At 41.1% G+C, this 17786-nt stretch overlaps 1 protein-coding gene across 1 annotated transcript in view; it reads right to left on the bottom strand.

Annotated features, from left to right (window-relative positions):
- Nucleotides 1-1974: 1974 nt before the first annotated feature.
- fam124a (family with sequence similarity 124 member A) overlaps nucleotides 1975-17786 on the bottom strand; it is a 31577-nt gene continuing 15765 nt past the window's right edge. The window contains exons 3-4 of the mRNA XM_008432536.2: nucleotides 10354-11120; nucleotides 1975-3792 (exon numbers count right to left, since the gene is read on the bottom strand). Of these exons, the coding sequence (XP_008430758.1) occupies nucleotides 2974-3792; nucleotides 10354-11120 (1586 nt within the window). The 3' untranslated portion in view covers nucleotides 1975-2973. The remainder of the gene's footprint in view (nucleotides 3793-10353; nucleotides 11121-17786) is intronic.

Raw genomic sequence — 17786 nt, 5'->3', positions numbered from 1 at the left:
TGCAGTTCTTGTTAGCGTAGAATTATATATATATATACACACATACAGTGGGGCAAAAAAGTATTTAGTCAGCCACCAATTGTGCAAGTTCTCCCACTTAAAAAGATGAGAGAGGCCTGTAATTTTCATCATAGATGTACCTCAACTATGAGAGACAAAAGGAGAAAAAAAAAATCCAGAAAATCACATTTTCTGATTTTTAAAGAATTTATTTGCAAAATATGGTGGAAAATAAGTATTTGGTCAGCTAAAAAAAGGAAGATTTCAGGCTCTCACAGCCGTGTAACTTCTTCTGTAAGAGGCTCCTCTGTCCTCCACTTGTTACCTGTATTAATGGCACCTATTTGAACTCGTTATCATTTATAAAACATAAACTCTTTCGAAATAACGCTTACCTGATTGGATACAAGACATTTACCGTTGGCAAATTTTGCTAAAGTAAAAATCTGATGTTCACTTTGTGGCACTTGGTTACCAGTAAACACACTCATCTCTTTGCAACAAGTTAGCAACAAATATTGTTATTGTTCAAAAACATAAGATTTCTTCTGCTCTTTTGAAATACACTAACAAGAATTGTGCAACTGGTGAATTTTGCAGAAAAGTGTTGTTTTTTTTGATAGTGGTAAATATATTGTAAAACAGACTTTCAACATAAAAGTAAAAATCTGATTTATACTTCGTGGCAGTTCGTTACCAGTAGAAAACGCTCATCTCTTAACACCAAATTAATTATTCTGTTTGTTTTAGGTGTAGAGTAATAGGTGCCTTACATGCATTGCATGGAAGCATTGAAAAACAGTGTAAACATTGGTGCTTATGCTATGACAAAGATGGACTTTGTTTATTACAGGTTACTTCTGAAAGTGCTTGATTTCACTCAATTTTATTTTGGGGTGTCTGAGTAATAAATATTGTACTCAAATGCACCCCAGATTTTTCAATTAAAAAATAAAGAAGTAAAATGATAAGATCATTTTGATTCCCCAATAAAATATCAGGCTGCATTGATTTGATCTACCAATTAAACTATCATATACTATAATATGGTAGAACACCCAGCCTTTTCTATACACACTCTAGTAACTAAATGAAATCCCTAGAAAAAAATCTTTTTTTTTTTTTTTTTTTACATAACATTTAGTTCAAAACTAAACAATAAATGGGCCCACTTCCATGGCAACACATAATCAGCACAGAGCAGGAGAGTAATGAGAAACATCTGAAAGTTAAATAAGACAGATTTGAACCCTTCCTTGAGCAGATAAATACAGATCATGTGCAATTCATTTTATTGATAGAGTAAATATAAACAGCTTCTGAAAACCACCACAGTCTGAGTTAAATTTTCTTTTGCTTTTACTTGGATTGAACTAATAATAAACTAATAATTTATCTCACTGACTGATTGTCTCTGAGAGCCATTTTATTATGAAACACGCAAGTAAAATAACAACAAAAAGTTTATGGTTTCCTTTTTTGTATAATTGAACTATTTTAAAGAGTGATGAGATTATAATAATGCAGAAATCAGAAACTGACTTAACTCACTGAAAACCATTTCCACAGCAGGGATTTTAGTCTCTTTAAAACAATAACAACCCAGCATCTGTAATATCACTTACGGAAATGTGACGTTTAAAGATGGGCTCATTTTTACTTATATTTAAAGAGTGCTAATCTAGAGCAAAGTTAAATCACTTTAATCCACACTAGCTTCATAAGTGCCGACTCATCTTATCAGAAGAGCATTATTATGATGAGCAGAGTAGAAAATAAACACATATTTGGGTTTTTATGCTGACATGCTCCACCAAAAAGTTAAGCTGAGCTTCTTCTCTTCTCAAATTTCTCTCCATGTTTGCATATTTGCTTTAGAAGATGTTCAAGATGTGGAAAAGGAAAATAAAAAAAATGTCATGGTCTTTTTGCATGAAAAAAACAAAAACAAAAGAACAACAAACTCCACACAGCAAACCTAAGAGGCTAACTGCTTTACGTTTGTGTTTATTATCGTTTTCTCCCGACCAGATGTGTCAATGTGTGTTTGCACACTGAAGAGATACAGTGCTCTGAACCTTTACATGTTTTGTCACATTACAACAAAAATGTAGAATTTTACTGGAATTTTATGTTACAGGTAAAAACAACGCAGCACTGAGCTGTGAAGGGCAGGAAAGGAAGAAGAAGTCCAGTTTGAAGTTGCTATAAGCCATGCAGAAAACTACGGCCGGCAAGGATCAACACTGCACACAACTCTGAACATTATCCACTCTGTGAAACATGGTAGCGACAGCATAATGCTGCGGGGATGTGTCTCTTCAGCAGGGACGGACGGGGAAGTTGGTAGGAGTTGTCGGGAAGCCATCTTGGAAGGAAACGTCTTCGAGGTTGCAAAGAAATTAAGATTAGGACAGATCTTCACACCTTCCAGCAGCCAGAATGGTTTCAATCAAAGTGTTTTTATGCATTAGAATGGTCTAGTCAAAGCCTGACCCTAAATGTAGTTGAGAATCTTTGGAAAATTTTGATCAAAGGTGTTTTCTGACTGAGCCTCAGCTACTTTGAATCTAAAGTTTGACTTTCTGGAAGTATAAAACTGGACACTCTCTCCCTTGCCGCCATAACTGAAGTAAAATTTAAACTTCATATCCTTTTCCTTCCACTTTAAGAAGTATCAATACTTTTGCAAAGCACTGTAGATAAAACCAACTGTGCTATAAAAATAATATTTTACACCCTGCAAAGGGAAGGAATTATATTTTAATGAATAAAGCTTCTGCACAGTTATTTGATCCACTAACTGAGAATAATATGTGACTGAGATTTACAGTGCTACTATCTACATTCAATAAAACAGGTTTGTGCTTCAGGTTCCTCTCTTCTGCTGTAATTTTACTATCAGACACTAGGTGGCATAGTGGAGCTGTGTTCAGAACTAAAACCTGTGGTCACTGGCCACATTCAGTCCTTTCAAATGTAGAACTCCTGCTCTTCTTCTACCCTGTCTGCCTCTTCAATCGGAGCGCTAACGATGCTGCAGCTGTCTGACAGGTTGATGGAAACGTCACTCGAAGACGGAGCGGCACTCGTGCTCAAACTGTTGCTTTGGAGATGCGCCCCCAGCAAAGCGGAGGGACTGCAGTCGATGGAGAAGCTGTTTGGCGTTCGGCCCAGAGTGGCCGACTTGTAGTTGCCGTCAGGAATGTCAGGAGAGAAGGCGGCTCTGACGTCTTCTGGAGGCGCCGACAGCGGCCGGGGCGTCAGAGGCAGGCTGGACTTGATGTAAGCGGACACCACGGACAGGTCAGCGCTGCTGCCAGGATTCACCTTGTGCCCCGTGTCCACGTCCGTCTCCTCCGCCCCGATCAGAGAGTCCACGTTCAGACGGAAAGGCGGGACGAGCGAGGGTCTCCTCTGGAGGGAGCAGACCCGGTTGTAGAGGTTGGAGACCGGAGCAGGAGGGTTCCGGGCGGAGTAGGAGCCGGCGGAGCCCAGGCTGGGTAGAGAGAAATGCGAACCCGACTGATGACCCCTCCAATGGGCGSTCCGGCGGTCAGGAAGTTGCTGGTCGGACCACTCCTCCTGCTCGTCCTGCTCCTCGCAGGCCAGTGGGAGGGAGCTGTGAGAGCTCTGGTGGCCTCTGGGACGGGAGGTCACCCTCTGTTGGTGACGGCGGTTTTTGTAGGCGGAGACGGCGCGGGTAAAGCTGGACGGAGCCGATGCGGATTCGCCAACAGCCGGTGCCATGCAGCAAGGGTTTTGTCTGCTTCTCAAGCACGCGCCCTGGACCTGAACACCGACAAAAAAAAMMAAAAAACAAARAGAGCACTGTTACGTCTAAACACCAGCCACTCTAAAAGCACTTAAAGATAACAAACGAATCTTAAAACAACAGAATAATTAAGACATTATGGCAGACACTTTGACCCGCTGTAGTTGGAAAAGCTACAGGGCCGCAACTAGTAACAATAGCACTGGAGCTGTACAACTCAAAGCTGAAGTCAGCCCTGAACCTGAGCCAACATGGGAAATAGCAGCTGCTTGGCGCGGTGCTAAGCTAAACAGATTGCAGTTTTTATTAGTTTCATCATAAACATATTCACTTTTGGCCCCCGTGGCTCGTTAAAAAGCTCACTCTTGAAGAGTTTGACAGGCTTGCATCAAAAGAAAAACGGTCGCTATCAGTAAAGCCATTTCTTTACTGTAACGCATCATGTTGATGCAATTAGTCTGTGACTCTATACAGACGTTTGGTGATAAGCTAAAATGAAATCTCACTCCTAAGTGCCACTTTTCAGGGCAGCTGCTAGGAACAGGAGTGTAAATGTGGTCGATAGCTGAATAAAACTTGGTAAATTTGAAGTAGGGACACACCCAGCAGCACAGATTCAGAAGAGTCCTTGTCGTCACGTTTACCAGTATATGCAACATCACAATGGCAATGAACGGCGTGGAAGATAAACTTAGCAGACTGAAGTATTTTCAGAGCTGTCCATTCAAATTCTGCAGCCCAATAAATACTCGGTCAGCTGGATGGAGTTTAGCTGCCTTTTATGGCCACATCTGATTTAGATTTAAGCRATCAAGATGTTAGAGCTTCGGGAGAAAAGTGAGGATGACCGAGATGSCAGGTCTGCAAAACTGTATTACGTATTATTTTATCCAACGACTCTGGTTTTCCTTAATAATGGTGTGTTTTTCAACCCATAGGACGATGCTCACTGTGAAAAAAACAACAACAAAAAAACAAAAAACAAAGTCTGTATTTCTGCACCTTTCCGTCTGTGCAACATGACCCGCTCAGATATTCACAGCTGCTTCGGAAGCTGYACAGAGAGCAGCTGAAACAATTGTGATTACATTTTAGGAGCAGGAATTTGACTGGAATAAGATTGAAATAGCAMGACAGTAATACAGTGAGAGGCTGTGATAATGCTGAGGTTCAGAAAGGTTATTATTGCACTTCAAAAACTACTGGGTTTCCAAGAGGCTAAAAACAGAAATTTACATACACTGTACAACAACAAAAAAACAATATACAAGAGTTTTTATTCTGTCAGACATACGGAATGTAACCTTTGTAAAAATATATTTTTTAGATATTTGTTGAAAGTGTCACCATGTCATTTCAGACAAACTGTGAGAAAAAAAAATCAAGCTCTTCTGCCTTCTCCCAATACTTCCAGTGCTGACTAGAAACCACCAATCAGAGCCCAGAGCCAGAGTGTTTGTGCTGTCAATCACAATCTCATGTGGCGCTGCTCATTCCTCTCCCCCTCTGCTCTCTTTCTACTGCTTTTCCCTGACAGCAGATCTTGTTGTGAATGCTAATGCTAGTTAATGGYGGATAAACACTTTTCCTTTAATGATGAGTTGTTTCTCTTCCACCMGCATATTTAGCAGCGTGTTCACGAGGATGGGTAATAGCGCTTTGACCCTCTTCCACTGGCTCTKATTGGTTGCTTTCTGAAGCAACCAATCTGAAGCGGCACACCTCTTCAGACAGCAGCAGCTCAGGGAGGAGGTCGATCTTTTCACAGATCATCTGTCGGTGACGGTTTTAACAAATGTAAAAAAATCACATTCTTTATAAAAGTTACACGCTGCAGCTTTCATCAGACTAAAYTGTTTCTGCCTTGGTTACTTGGGAATACTAAAATTGTAATAATGAGTGGGATTTCCCCCCCCCCCCTTCAAATTCAAAGTTACCATGGTTACTGTAACCACACACTGATATTTTAATGCAATCATAACGCAGGACATGAAATGACTTCTTCCAGTCTGAGCGCCGTTTCATCCCCATGTCAGTACAAGCCTTGCTTCACGACCTCTCACCAGTTTCAGCCAGTCTCTGCACCATGTCTGATGCTGACACACATCCTTCTCTCTGCCTCATGAGATCTGCCTCAGTCCCTTCTTGCTTTCTGGGCCTCCACAACGTTTCCCACAGAGATGATTTTCCGTCTTTTTCTAGCGTSCCACGTCTMCAGCAGGCCAACCAGGAAACGCAGGTTTCCTCCTAGCCAGACAACATTTTTCATGGCAGGTGTGCGTTTCAGTTTCATTCATCTCCATCAGGCCTGCTCAGCTTTAAAAGAAGTAGTATCTTCACATTTTTTTGTGGGTTTACATTTAAAACAGGTGCCTTTTAATCAAATCCRCGATTCCCTAAAGTTCACAAGAACTTCATTCTTGCTCAAAAGAGGAATGTTGAGGAGTAAGAACTTCCTTATGCTATAGTTTGAGCACATCTGCAGAAACATAACTCCATCAAGGTTACCGCAACAGGGAGGAGCCACATTCGAGACCATTGACCCCCCGTACGTGGGGCTCCCATACAACAAAGCGCTCCTCACGCGTCTTACAGGAGGTGAAATGCGCAGGCGGGGAACCCCGAGAGCGTTCAAACCGCACGCTCGCTGTTCTCAGGTCAGYCCCTTTATGAATCAGAGCTGCAGCTGGAGAAGCCATCAGCGTCCAGACGAGCCTCTAGTGCTCGCTTTTCAGAGCGCCGAGTGTTACAAAGAGTCTTGTTCGAAAACGCCTGGAAACCTGAAAGTCAATCATCGTCCACGGAGAGGCCGGCTCGGAAACATAAGAACCAATAATTCGCCGCAAACGTAGAAATGTTTGTGTTTCGAAATCATAGCAGCTGCGGATCCTTTTTGTGTCAGCAGAAGTTCTCGTCTGTGTTCCTGCTTCTGCTGCACGGCTCCGTGCATGGGGATGACAATTTCCCCATATTCCTGTTCAGGTGGCAGCTTTGCCCTCAAGCTTTATAAACGGAGAAGTAGAAGCAATGACTTTTCTCACAGACATCTGATGGCGGAGCACAGAGGTGTGTGGGGCAGGTTTTAARATGTCGACATGTTGAGGGACATCAGGAAATGATCATTTTTCTGGAATCAAAAGAAGAGCTGAGCTGTGAGTTGACAAACTGAGGAGCGACTCTTAATTTCTAACATCGGCAACTATAATTGTTGAGTCCAAYGGCTGTGAAGTATGTTAGTGGGTTTACAAGTAAAAACTGGAAAGATATTTTTTTCTGAATGAAAATATAATTCTGGTCAGTACTGTATTTATACCTGTTAGTGTTTGTTGATTAACTTCTGTTATTTGTTGCAGAAGTTTGGTTTTCTTGTGAATTTGCTTTAATGTTGAAAAGGTCTAATATTTCATGGATAGTTTTTATTTGTTTTATCTGTGAATGTTTTTAAACATGATCTTTTTTTACGGCATTGCAATTGCGTAACTATTTATAGACTTTAAATTTTTGGCTTTGCCAACTTTGAAAACATTTAGGACACTTTGCTTCCCCTATTTAAAGTTTTACAATTTACTTTTCTGTTTTGTAAACTTTCAGTTGAATAAAGTTTGAAGTATGCAATGAAGTTTTGGTTATTTACTATTAAGAATCCTTCATATTCATGCTCTTATTTTGAAGTGGACCRTCCACGAAGCAGTCCTCCTTCCTGTGGTGCAGCATATGATGTTTTTCTGCGCCCAGAATGCACCACTCTGTAGTTTAAAGTCTACTAATGTCCTGCATGCTTTCTGACCAGAGCCTTACTGTGGTCAATTAGGCAAACCCAGGAACACAGTTAGCGAAAYTCAACAATAATAAAACTGAAACCATACGAGAGCCACAAAAGCCCAAAACTCAATTTTAGCTTGCTTTCTTCTCTTCAAACCCATTCAGATGATTGTTTTGAGACAATTATACTGTTGGGACACCCATTAGGGTCTAAGAAAAATGTCTATTGTGTTTTTCATTAACACAATTTTAAAATATCTCTAGCAGTTCAAGGCATGAAACGACAGGAAAAAAAAACAAAAAAAACGCTTAGCAGTGAAGCCAAGAATTTAACTAAATCTGCAGACAAAGCAGATCCGAGCCGCTGACCTGAGAGTTAATTTATGGTGGTGAGTTTATTTGCTTGCATAGCTTTCACTTCAGAGTGTATATAAATCAAACACATGAAYTCGGGTCAGCCATTGTTTTTGAACTGTCACTCTAAACCCTTCACTTCCAACACTTGATGACGGTCGCACACTTTTGGCCTTCAGGGAGCCAGAAGTGACAAGAGTTCAGATTAAACAGATTGAGATTATTTTCACCAGAACACTGATGGGAAGGAGCAGGTTGTGGTTTGCAGAGCCACAAAGGTTTGTATTAAAGAAGTTGATTGTTTTGTTTTTGAAAATACTTTTWAAAATGAAATTAATGCTTTGTAMCTTGTCCACCTCTTTCAATTAATCCTAACATTTTTTCTGCGTCAACAGCTGCTTCTCCTCTCAGCCTGTTCCGCCATCCTTCATCTCCTTCTCCTTCTTCTTCCCTCCTTATCCTCTTATTCACTTTGTCTCTTCTACTTTGAGCCATGAAGTGGTTGCATGGCCGCATTCTTGGCTCCTCCACACAGAGTCGGAGGCTATAAGTGCTGTCATGAAGCTGTCATTTCAGCCTAAATGATACTTAAAGGAGGCCAAAACAAGAGCGAGCCCGTGTGTCGYTCCCCCAACAGACAACAGGTCATCTGCACACAGCAGCTCACCCAGGCTGATGATGAGCAGCAGGGGKTGCTGGGTAATGAGGTCGCTGATTTGGCGATAGTAAGACCCTCAGTGTTGTAAGCTGTAGTTATCTCAKKATAAGCAGGTCTCMCCTTTGTGAGACCGACGAACCTGCAAGCGATGTCCGACATCACTCAAAACGTAAACGACAGCTTTGACTGTTATCTGGTAMTTCAGCCTAAAACAAACTCGAGTAACGAGTCGGGACTGGATGAACGTGGAGATCGCTGTGGTCTGCACTGCTTAGGGTTCAGCTGCTAAAGCTGAAACTGTTTTCAGCTGTCAGCAGCTCRGAGTTTCGTTGCTAAACRTAACGTTGTGTGATTCCATCTGGTCAAATCACGCTCGTAAATGAACCTGCGTGTGAACGCCGAAGATGTATTAAAACCAATCGGTTGCGATAAAATCAACACATAAATAAATAACGAAGTGTTTGCACACARCCAAGTCTGGAACTAAATATTCCTACTGGCGTAACTTTGTGGAAGAACCTCTGACCTCAGTCCAGCTGGCACTTAAGCATCATACATATGGCCCATTGTCATGACAGATTAGCTTGTTGTTTCTCCGTGTTGCACCAATCCCGGTAATGGACTGCATCTTAATCAGCTTGAACTTTCCAAACCACTTATCTCACGCCGCCTGGACACACACACCCCCTCTGAAACCGATACCCCTCAAACAACCACTTTGTTGTGTAAGTCTGTCTCTCCAGCGGAGAGAGAACCAAGATTTCTAGAAGAATCCGCTGTTATGCAACCAAAGCGTTCATAAAAAATGAATGTTTTCATATTTTGTCTGAAAGAATTTCTGTTTAATTTTGATTCGGTGTGATTTTTAGAGCAATACAGAGTAGTTTTTTTTTTTATTGTGAAGTGGATGAAAAAAAGAGACTTCTTCATAATACCCCTCTCAAAAGGTCAACCTCAGGGTTTCTACAGGTTTCAACAATTTAAATTTAAGAYGTTTTAAGATATTTTTAAGACTATTTGTAATGGAATTTAAAAACCTATATCTCCACAGAAATGTACAAACTTTGCCAAACCAACTAGCAAAATGTTTGCATTTACCCAAGACAGATAAAACTCAAAAACAGCTTCTTCCCAAAAGCGATTAACACGCTAAACATCCACATGCACTAAACTATATGATGGTTTTTACGTCTATATAAATTTAACTGATTCAATATTGTAAATGTCACCACATTCATGTTTATATTGTATATATTTTCCTACTGGCTTTAATCTCATTGTACATAAGTTCAGTGACAAACAATAAATGCTACTCTAATCTATTCAAGACCCAAAAAGCTAAGGGTCTATTAGCAGCTAGCTAGCTTTTGCCTTAATCGTCACAGAATTAAGACATCCGATTGCGACTCAAACATTTGCCTGACAGAAATGTTCAGCAAGAAAACGTATATATGAAATATAGGAGATTAAGTAGTCTTGCCATGACACAATKTAAGCCAAGAGATTAACATCTCAAAGGCTAACTTGCCTTTTTTTTATTTAATATTTTAGGGCCTTTATTTTATATACAAACAAAAATAGAGGATTGCCCTGAATACACCATAATGCTGTTGGGAAAGATTTCTGAGACTTTAAGGGAAGACAGCTGGAGCTAAACAGGAGGAACTCCTCAGAGGTTACCTGTTAGGAACTGAAGAAGATCTGTAAATGCCACTGAATCASCARATGGCAGTCAATAAAAAAAAAAAAAGCAGCTTAGCTCCATTTTTTATATTCATTCAGAGGAGCAAACCAGGATGCTCACCTGCAGCAGGATTTTATTCCCGTCATAGTCCTCCGTCTGCCAGCGGACGTCGCTGATCGGGCTGCAGGGGTGAGGTAGCAGCGGGACCAGCACTCCAACGTCTCGCACCCTCACCTCCATCACGGCCGAGTCCAGCACAGCGGGGCTCTGCCCCCGTGGGAGCCTCTTAAACGACAGCTGGATCTCCATGTCGGGGTTGCAGTACACCACAAAGAAGCAAAAGTCCTCCTTCTTCTGCGCCACACGTCGCTGGAGCAGCAGCTTGTAGAGCCGGACCATGTCGACGTAATTCTCGTGGCGACAGTAAACTGTGAACCGCACAATTTCCTTGCCGTAGTGGACCTGCCGGACGGCCCAGAGCGGCGTGCCGGGGGACAAGACGAAAAAGTCCTGACTGCACGGCGTGAGGGGCAGCATGCTGCGGCCGTTGCTGACTTTTTCCGTGTGGTGGTACCGCCACGGCGGCCTCTGCAGGGTGCGGTGCAGTGTCAGGATCTGCTCCTCGCCGCCGTACGCCTCCTGCAGGAAGAGGATGACCGCCACGGCCGGCTGAGATCCGGCGGACGGGCCGCCGTTTTGGTGCCGCTTCGGCCACGGCCGCTGGGAGGTGGACGCCCGCTCRGAGACTCTGAAGAGCTGCAGCTCGGGGTGAACCCAGGCCAGCACGGCGTCGGCSGCGCGCTGCAGGAACTTGCCCTGRCCGGGGTCGGAGATGAGGTGGACGCTGACGAGGAATGGGTCTTGGAGCTCACCCATGGATAGCTCACCTCCAGGAGCACACATGCAAAGAAAAAAAAAAAAAAAAAAGACACCAGAAAAATGTAGTAGGGTTGAAACGATTAATCGGATCAATTGATTATTGAATTAATCATCAACTAATTTAGAAGTAGATTAATAATTAACTGGAGTGTGGAGACGCTAAAATAACCATTTGCTAAAAGAGTAACACAGGCAGAACAGTAACTGAGCAGAAACTGTAAAAATATATAAATACGTTTTACATTTAAGTTWAAAAAAAAAAACCTTGTGTCTGTAAATATGCTTTTAGTAAAACTCCTCAGACAGCAGTTTTTGCTTCACCCAGTTCAAATTCAGAAAAAACCCTCCTGTTTAGCACTTTTTACTGTCCAACTATTAACTGGTTTAATAAACACAGTGCAGGTTGTCCCCACACTGTGTTAATGTTAGGTTGAGATAAAAGACCTGAGTTTTTCACATGTCCATGTTAAAAGTATATTTTTAGTTGCAGACGCATCCTTTGCTACATTCACTGTTATTGCATTTTAGGCAATAAAATGTTTATTTTATTTAAAAAAGAAACTGAATTATTTGCTTAACTGCATGTTTCAATGTATTTCTAAAATTGTATAAAAAAGACTTAAGCGGTTAAAAGAAAAATCTGATTTTTTTTATTGATTAACTCGACTATCAGAAAAATCAGAAGATCAATCAATTACTAAAATAATAGCCCTCATATATAATAAGAACAAGGCTGCAAAATTTAACTGGAAAACACATATATCTTTATGAGCACTTGATTTTTTTTTTTTCCTTGCCCAATCTGGAAACTTTGCACAGCTAAGGTTGGCATGCCAACAAAGTATCTGGAAAGGTATAGGATACTTTCTGATAATGGAAACAGAGAATATGTTGGTATGCCAGCACAACGTTAATATCTCTCCTGTTATTCTTTTGGCTCGGGTTATTTTCCTCTTTCAAGTTTTCCATTCCCTCTGTTCCCTAACAAATCTCCTGCTCTCAGCTGTCTCTATTCCACTCAACCAAAACCAGCTCCATCTTTTTTTTYCTCCCCCGGTTTCGTTGTTTACCTTTCTACCCCCCTGCCTCAGCCCCTCTTCTCGCTAAAACACCCATGTGGTGCGAGTCTCCTCTGCGAAGGCTCATTAGTGCCATTAGGAGTCATTACTGAGGCCCAGAGGAATGTCCAAGACCACAGCAAGAGCGACGCATTCAGGTGTAGCCTCTTCCTGAACCCCCGACCTGGAAAACCTCCGCTCGCTGACTCAGACGCTGGCAACGTTCCCGGCTGCTCGTATTTTACGCCAGTTTCTCTTCCCGCRTGTTAACATCTTATCTGTCTGTGTTTTTTCCGCCYGTTTTCCAGGTTTATTCCCGCTGTCTTTATCGCGCTCCTCTGGGGACTCGTCCCATTTCACTTTGCCTGTGAGAAAGGACAAGCTCGGCCTGCATGTCCGCGGCACAGCAGAGTGTTTGACTGTTGCCAGAGTCCCTCCATAAAGCAGCGAAGCCAAACAGGGACGGTGTCTGTCCTGTGATTTCCCCACTGGCCTTCACAAAAGAGCAGTTTCTGCTCTGACCAAAGAGGTGACATTTCCGAAAACGTTCAGATCAGGTTACTGTGAAGCGTTGCAAAAATCTCTCCATTAGAGGTCGACTGAAGCAACRCGATTAGAATATTTAGGCATCGAATTGCAAAGTGTGTTTTGGTTATACTGACAGCGGGATTARGCMAGTCAGTGAAAACATCAACACATAAGGAACGTTGCAACTTTCTTTAAAGGAAACCACACTGATGGAGAGACTATCCACTCTGTAGCCTGCTTTTWGTGGGCAACTTCAGCAAAAGCTATTCATGCTGCTACAAAACCGATATAATGCRTTGATTATGAGAGAAACAGTGTGCAGTGGTGACTCTGTCAGGACTGGTTTTATGAGCAAGCTTCTCCTTCCACCGTCTCAAAACCAATCGGTTTGCAGGAAATAAAAAACAGATTGTGGGGTTAATGAAAAGCACATATTGAGCATCAAGCTGGGGGTTAAAACTCTCCATTTACMACAGGCAAACACTTCTTTTTTATTTCCTCTGGTGGTCATTTGTCCCCTTTCTAATGCTGCCCTGAGGAACTGCCAAATTTCCAATTTAATAACTCACCACGGATGACGGCGCACACACACAATATATTCATAATTTTGTCACTATTTTAATGCAAAGAGCTTCAAGTAAATGTGATGGTGGCACAGAACCTTACATTTTTACAGAGACACGCTACGKCTTTGGCAGGGCTATGAAACTGGACGGTTTTAAATACTTTATCCAACAAAAACTGTATTAAAAACAATGCAAATGATAAAAACCTAACAACAAAACCAGTCTGAGCTTTCCGTTTTGCTTTGGCCGCYATCGTTACCATAGCAACGTTTTTCTGTTCTTGGGATAGAGTGGGGTATGAAGGATCTGTCAGACCCGTCCTAAAAATCTGGGGAAAAGAACAGCGTGGAGCACATTTGGGCTCTATGAAGCAGATGTTGGTTCTGCTACCAGAAAGGCAACTTTAGCTTTATTTAGATAGAAACGACAGGACACTCTTCTTCACCTTTCACCCTACAACTGTGTTTTCAGCTCAATTCATCTCTATTGTGAGCATGTGAAAAGTTTGGCAGCCATTTTTCTGCCAGCTGACTGACAGTGCGCAGCAACAGATGGGGGACCGCTAGTCTAATTAAAGATTTTAAACCACAGAAAATAAAGACTTTAGCCGTTTAGAGGTTGTATCTCATTAAACCTTGATACTCCGACTCAAACCTACACAGTTGTACTTCGGAGGGCTCGGGATAGTCTCCATGCAACATCCCATCTCATCACCGTAGCAAAGCGGTTTCTGTTTATCCTCATTCTCTAAGCAGCAACTGCTTTCTGAAAACTGCTGCRAACAAACACACTCATCCAGTCGGCCGAGATCTTCATCCCAGCTGCCCGACTACTGACTCATTAAAAGCCCAGCCAAAACAGTTCAGGGGCGACATCAATCACGCTAATGCTAATAATTTGTTTAATCCAGATTATTTTAAGATATCTCTTTGTGCTTCTTTGTTTTGTGTTCACACTGTCCTAATCTCATGATCTCACTGATCCCACGGCTCCTAGTAGCTGGATCAAAGAGGAAGGTTTGGGTTTGAAGCCAGGGAAATAACAGCCTGCTGGGCCCATCTTACCTTTCCAAACATCTGTCTAACATTCAGTTTTATTCTCCTTGACATCCAGACATCCTCCAAACATTTAAACCCCGGGATAATGAGTAAAATGCAAGCAAAGACTGAGATACAACAGAGAATAAACAGATTGTCGTCAACGTGAGATGAGAAAAAAATAAAACACAACAGGATTTAAGGTAATAGAGAGGAAAGAACTGGACTTTTTGAGGCTTTAGTATCAATTTAGCCTGAAAAAAATCAAAAGAACCTATAGACGGCACTTTCTTTTTGCGGAAATACAGCAATAAACATCTATAGCATCTCACAGTTTTAGGTAAGTAATAAATTACAACTCTCTCCACAACTTTTTCTTTTGGCAAATCAGCTAAATATGCGTAAAAAGCCTTAGAATAAATTCAGGTTTTACTGTAAGAACACAAATCGCTCATTTCAAAAAGTCTTAGTGTCGCATTGTTTGACATCTTTCCAGTGAAATAAATGCAACACTGATCATTTCTAGCCATTTAGGACACAAAAGCCTTTCTTCATCCTGTTCTTTAAAAGCAAAGTGAAGCAGATGTGTTCATCTCTATAAACGGTTTCTAAAAGGATGAAAGCTTCTCCCCTAAACCMGAGGAAGAGGTCAAAACAATAATTAAACACTTTAATATAACTGGAACCCCGACAGATTTAACACAGTGAGGAGGATGGTAAGAGATATTTAAGAAAAACAAGCAAAAAGTGGCAGATTGCTCCATGATCACTTATTTTAAGGCTGCTGTGCTCACCTCTGTCTGACGGTCCAAAAGCTGTGGATTGTGCTATGAGTTATGATTTTAGTTACCACCTTTTACACAGAATAGTCAGTGAGTTCTTACTTTATGACAGTCATAGAGTTCAGTTTTGGTTGAAACTGACCAGAGATGAATTYGTGTTGACATTTTGAAGGCAAAACCTTTCACTGCTGTTCGATTTTTTGGCTTTCCTGTTACCAAACTTTACTGTCCCAAAGTGAAATCGACAAGTTTTACAAAAGGATGAAAACATCTGGAAATATGACACAAAATGAGTGAGACTATAGTAGTATTAGAGTAAGACGTAAAAAAAAAAAAAAAAAAAGAGTTTAGCATTTTAAAAATGGTAAGTTTATTTTCTGATTGAGAAACTAAAAGAGATGCTGGAATATTTTTGGCTCAGCTGTCTTTGAAAACCTTTATAAGTGATGTTAACATTTAGCTTTTTAGATTATTAGGTTGTTGTTTTAGAAGGAAATTGACATTTACTAAAAAAAAAAAAAAAAACGGGGTTGGGGTTAGCACATAAAAGCATCCCAATAACGTTTTATACAGCTAAATCCTAATAAAATGGGTTTCTAAAGCTATGGAGCTAAATTGGGGCCATAAAATTTGGTTAAAAAAAATAACATTTTGTATTGAAACTGGAAAAATATATATTTGAAATGGCAAAGAACATATTTGAAACTGAAAAAAACCCCATTAAATCTGAAAAGCAGTTTTGAACTTTTTTTTCAGCTTCGAAATTAAGTTTTTTGTTTTGTTTTTTTGGGTGGGGTCGGGGTGGGGGTGGGTTCAGTTTCAATTATGTTATAATTAGTTTTTCTGTTTGAATTTTTTGGTGTTTTAAGACATTTTTTTCTGTTTCATATATTTTCATTTTGAATGCATTTATTTTTTGAAATTTCAAAAAACTTTTTGAGCAAACTTTATGGCCCCAATGTAGCCCCAAATGCAGTTTACATATTGAATGTAATAAATAAATATTCGACTGATTACAGGAACACCATTTGGATTCAGGGGAGACGAATACGATGCCATGTGTTTCTATTTATGGTGCACCAAACCAAAACTATTCAGCACATTAAGCTAATAGTTTCTTCTTGCTATGCGATTTAATGGGGTTCAGGGTAGAGGAGACTAAATTAGTGATTAAGTCARCCTTTGCAAGGGGGGATTTGGGGTAGTGTGTGCACAAAGCCCTGGAGGAGTGTGTCTCTAAGCTCTTAATCCACCTTGGAGCTGAAGCTGATGTTCTGCTCTGACGGCGCGCTGCGCACCATCATGCATGGGCACGTCATCAACGTGCAGACTGAAGACCGACCTGTCTTCTGTAATTCCCAGAGACTTTTACTCTGGCTTCATGTTCTGGTGTTAACCGGGACCACATGCTCCCAGGCAAACCCGCAGATGACGACGTGAGATAACACAACAATCCCTCCAGTGGCCCCTCCACATATGAGAGTGATTAGAAGTGAAAACTCGGCTTCGCCTCACAACGAGTCTCCGTCTCCGTCTGCGCGCGTGCGCGCCTGCGTACGCGCGAGAGTCCGACATTCACAGCTTTAGCTCGTTTGGCTCTCGGTCAAAGAGAGTGAAGGAGGAAATTCAAGATGGGGGCTTCTTTATTCTTCTGGTGAAGATGACAACAACAAAAAGAAAAAAACGACAGAAACTTTATTTTCATTTCATTTTGGTTGACTTGTTCCAAAAAAGATAAAAATGTGGAGGCTGTAATATAGCTAAGCTGCTTCCTTACAGATAGACAGATTTCTTTCCAGTTCACATTGTATAAAAAAAAAAACAAAGCAACTTTTCAAACAATCCCAGCTTGTGTTATAATGATTAACAGACATTAAAGCCAAAAACTAGCCTTAATAATAATCAAATACTTTACCAAACTTTCAGCTTCTTCTCATGACGAAGTCCATATTACAACTTTAACAACACTATCTCCAAAAAGCAACACTTCTAAAGCAGTTTTATGAGTGATTTTTAAAAAATGAATTGAACTAGATAAAACTTTTGACCTATGCGTATGTTTTTAACAGACTTGACTGAACGCGCGTGCGCGCCTGCACGTTACACTGCCTGTTACACTGCAGAACGACGTTTTAATCGATCCGACGTCATTACTGGAATGAACATCAGCGACTGACCCAGAGTTCCTTTTTCCTGCATTGCTGTGTGTCACGCTGCACAATAAAGTCTACATAATGATCTGCTTCACATCTACAGTAAAACCCAAGACATGGATATGACGGGAAGTAATATTAAGCGTTTTCAGACTCAAACTCAGAGTCCTGAATCTGTGGAGGGAGTGAGGAATTAGAGTGATGGCAAAAGATCTTCCAACCTCAAAGATTTAAAAAAATAAATAAAAATAAAAATCTACAAAATACTGGAGGAGACACTGGAGCCGTTTGACTGACAGCATCTGTATGGTTTATCCACATCGGATTATACAACGCCGTGACCAGAAGCAGAGATGCAAGTTTGCGTAAAAGAGTTCTGGATCGTAAAATATTGGGTTCAGCAGATATTTGAAATCGAAAATCTGCGTGTGTCTCTGTGTTGCTCTGTGACTGGGATGGATGGATGGATGGATGGATGGATGGATGGATGGATGGATGGATGGATGGATGGATGGATGGATGGATGGATGGATGGATGGATGGATGGATG

Source organism: Poecilia reticulata, linkage group LG2, assembly GCF_000633615.1.
Source record: "Poecilia reticulata strain Guanapo linkage group LG2, Guppy_female_1.0+MT, whole genome shotgun sequence".
Classification (NCBI taxonomy): Eukaryota; Metazoa; Chordata; class Actinopteri; order Cyprinodontiformes; family Poeciliidae; genus Poecilia; species Poecilia reticulata.
The sequence above is the reverse complement of the archived record's forward strand: the minus strand, read 5'-3'. Positions and strand labels throughout refer to the sequence as shown.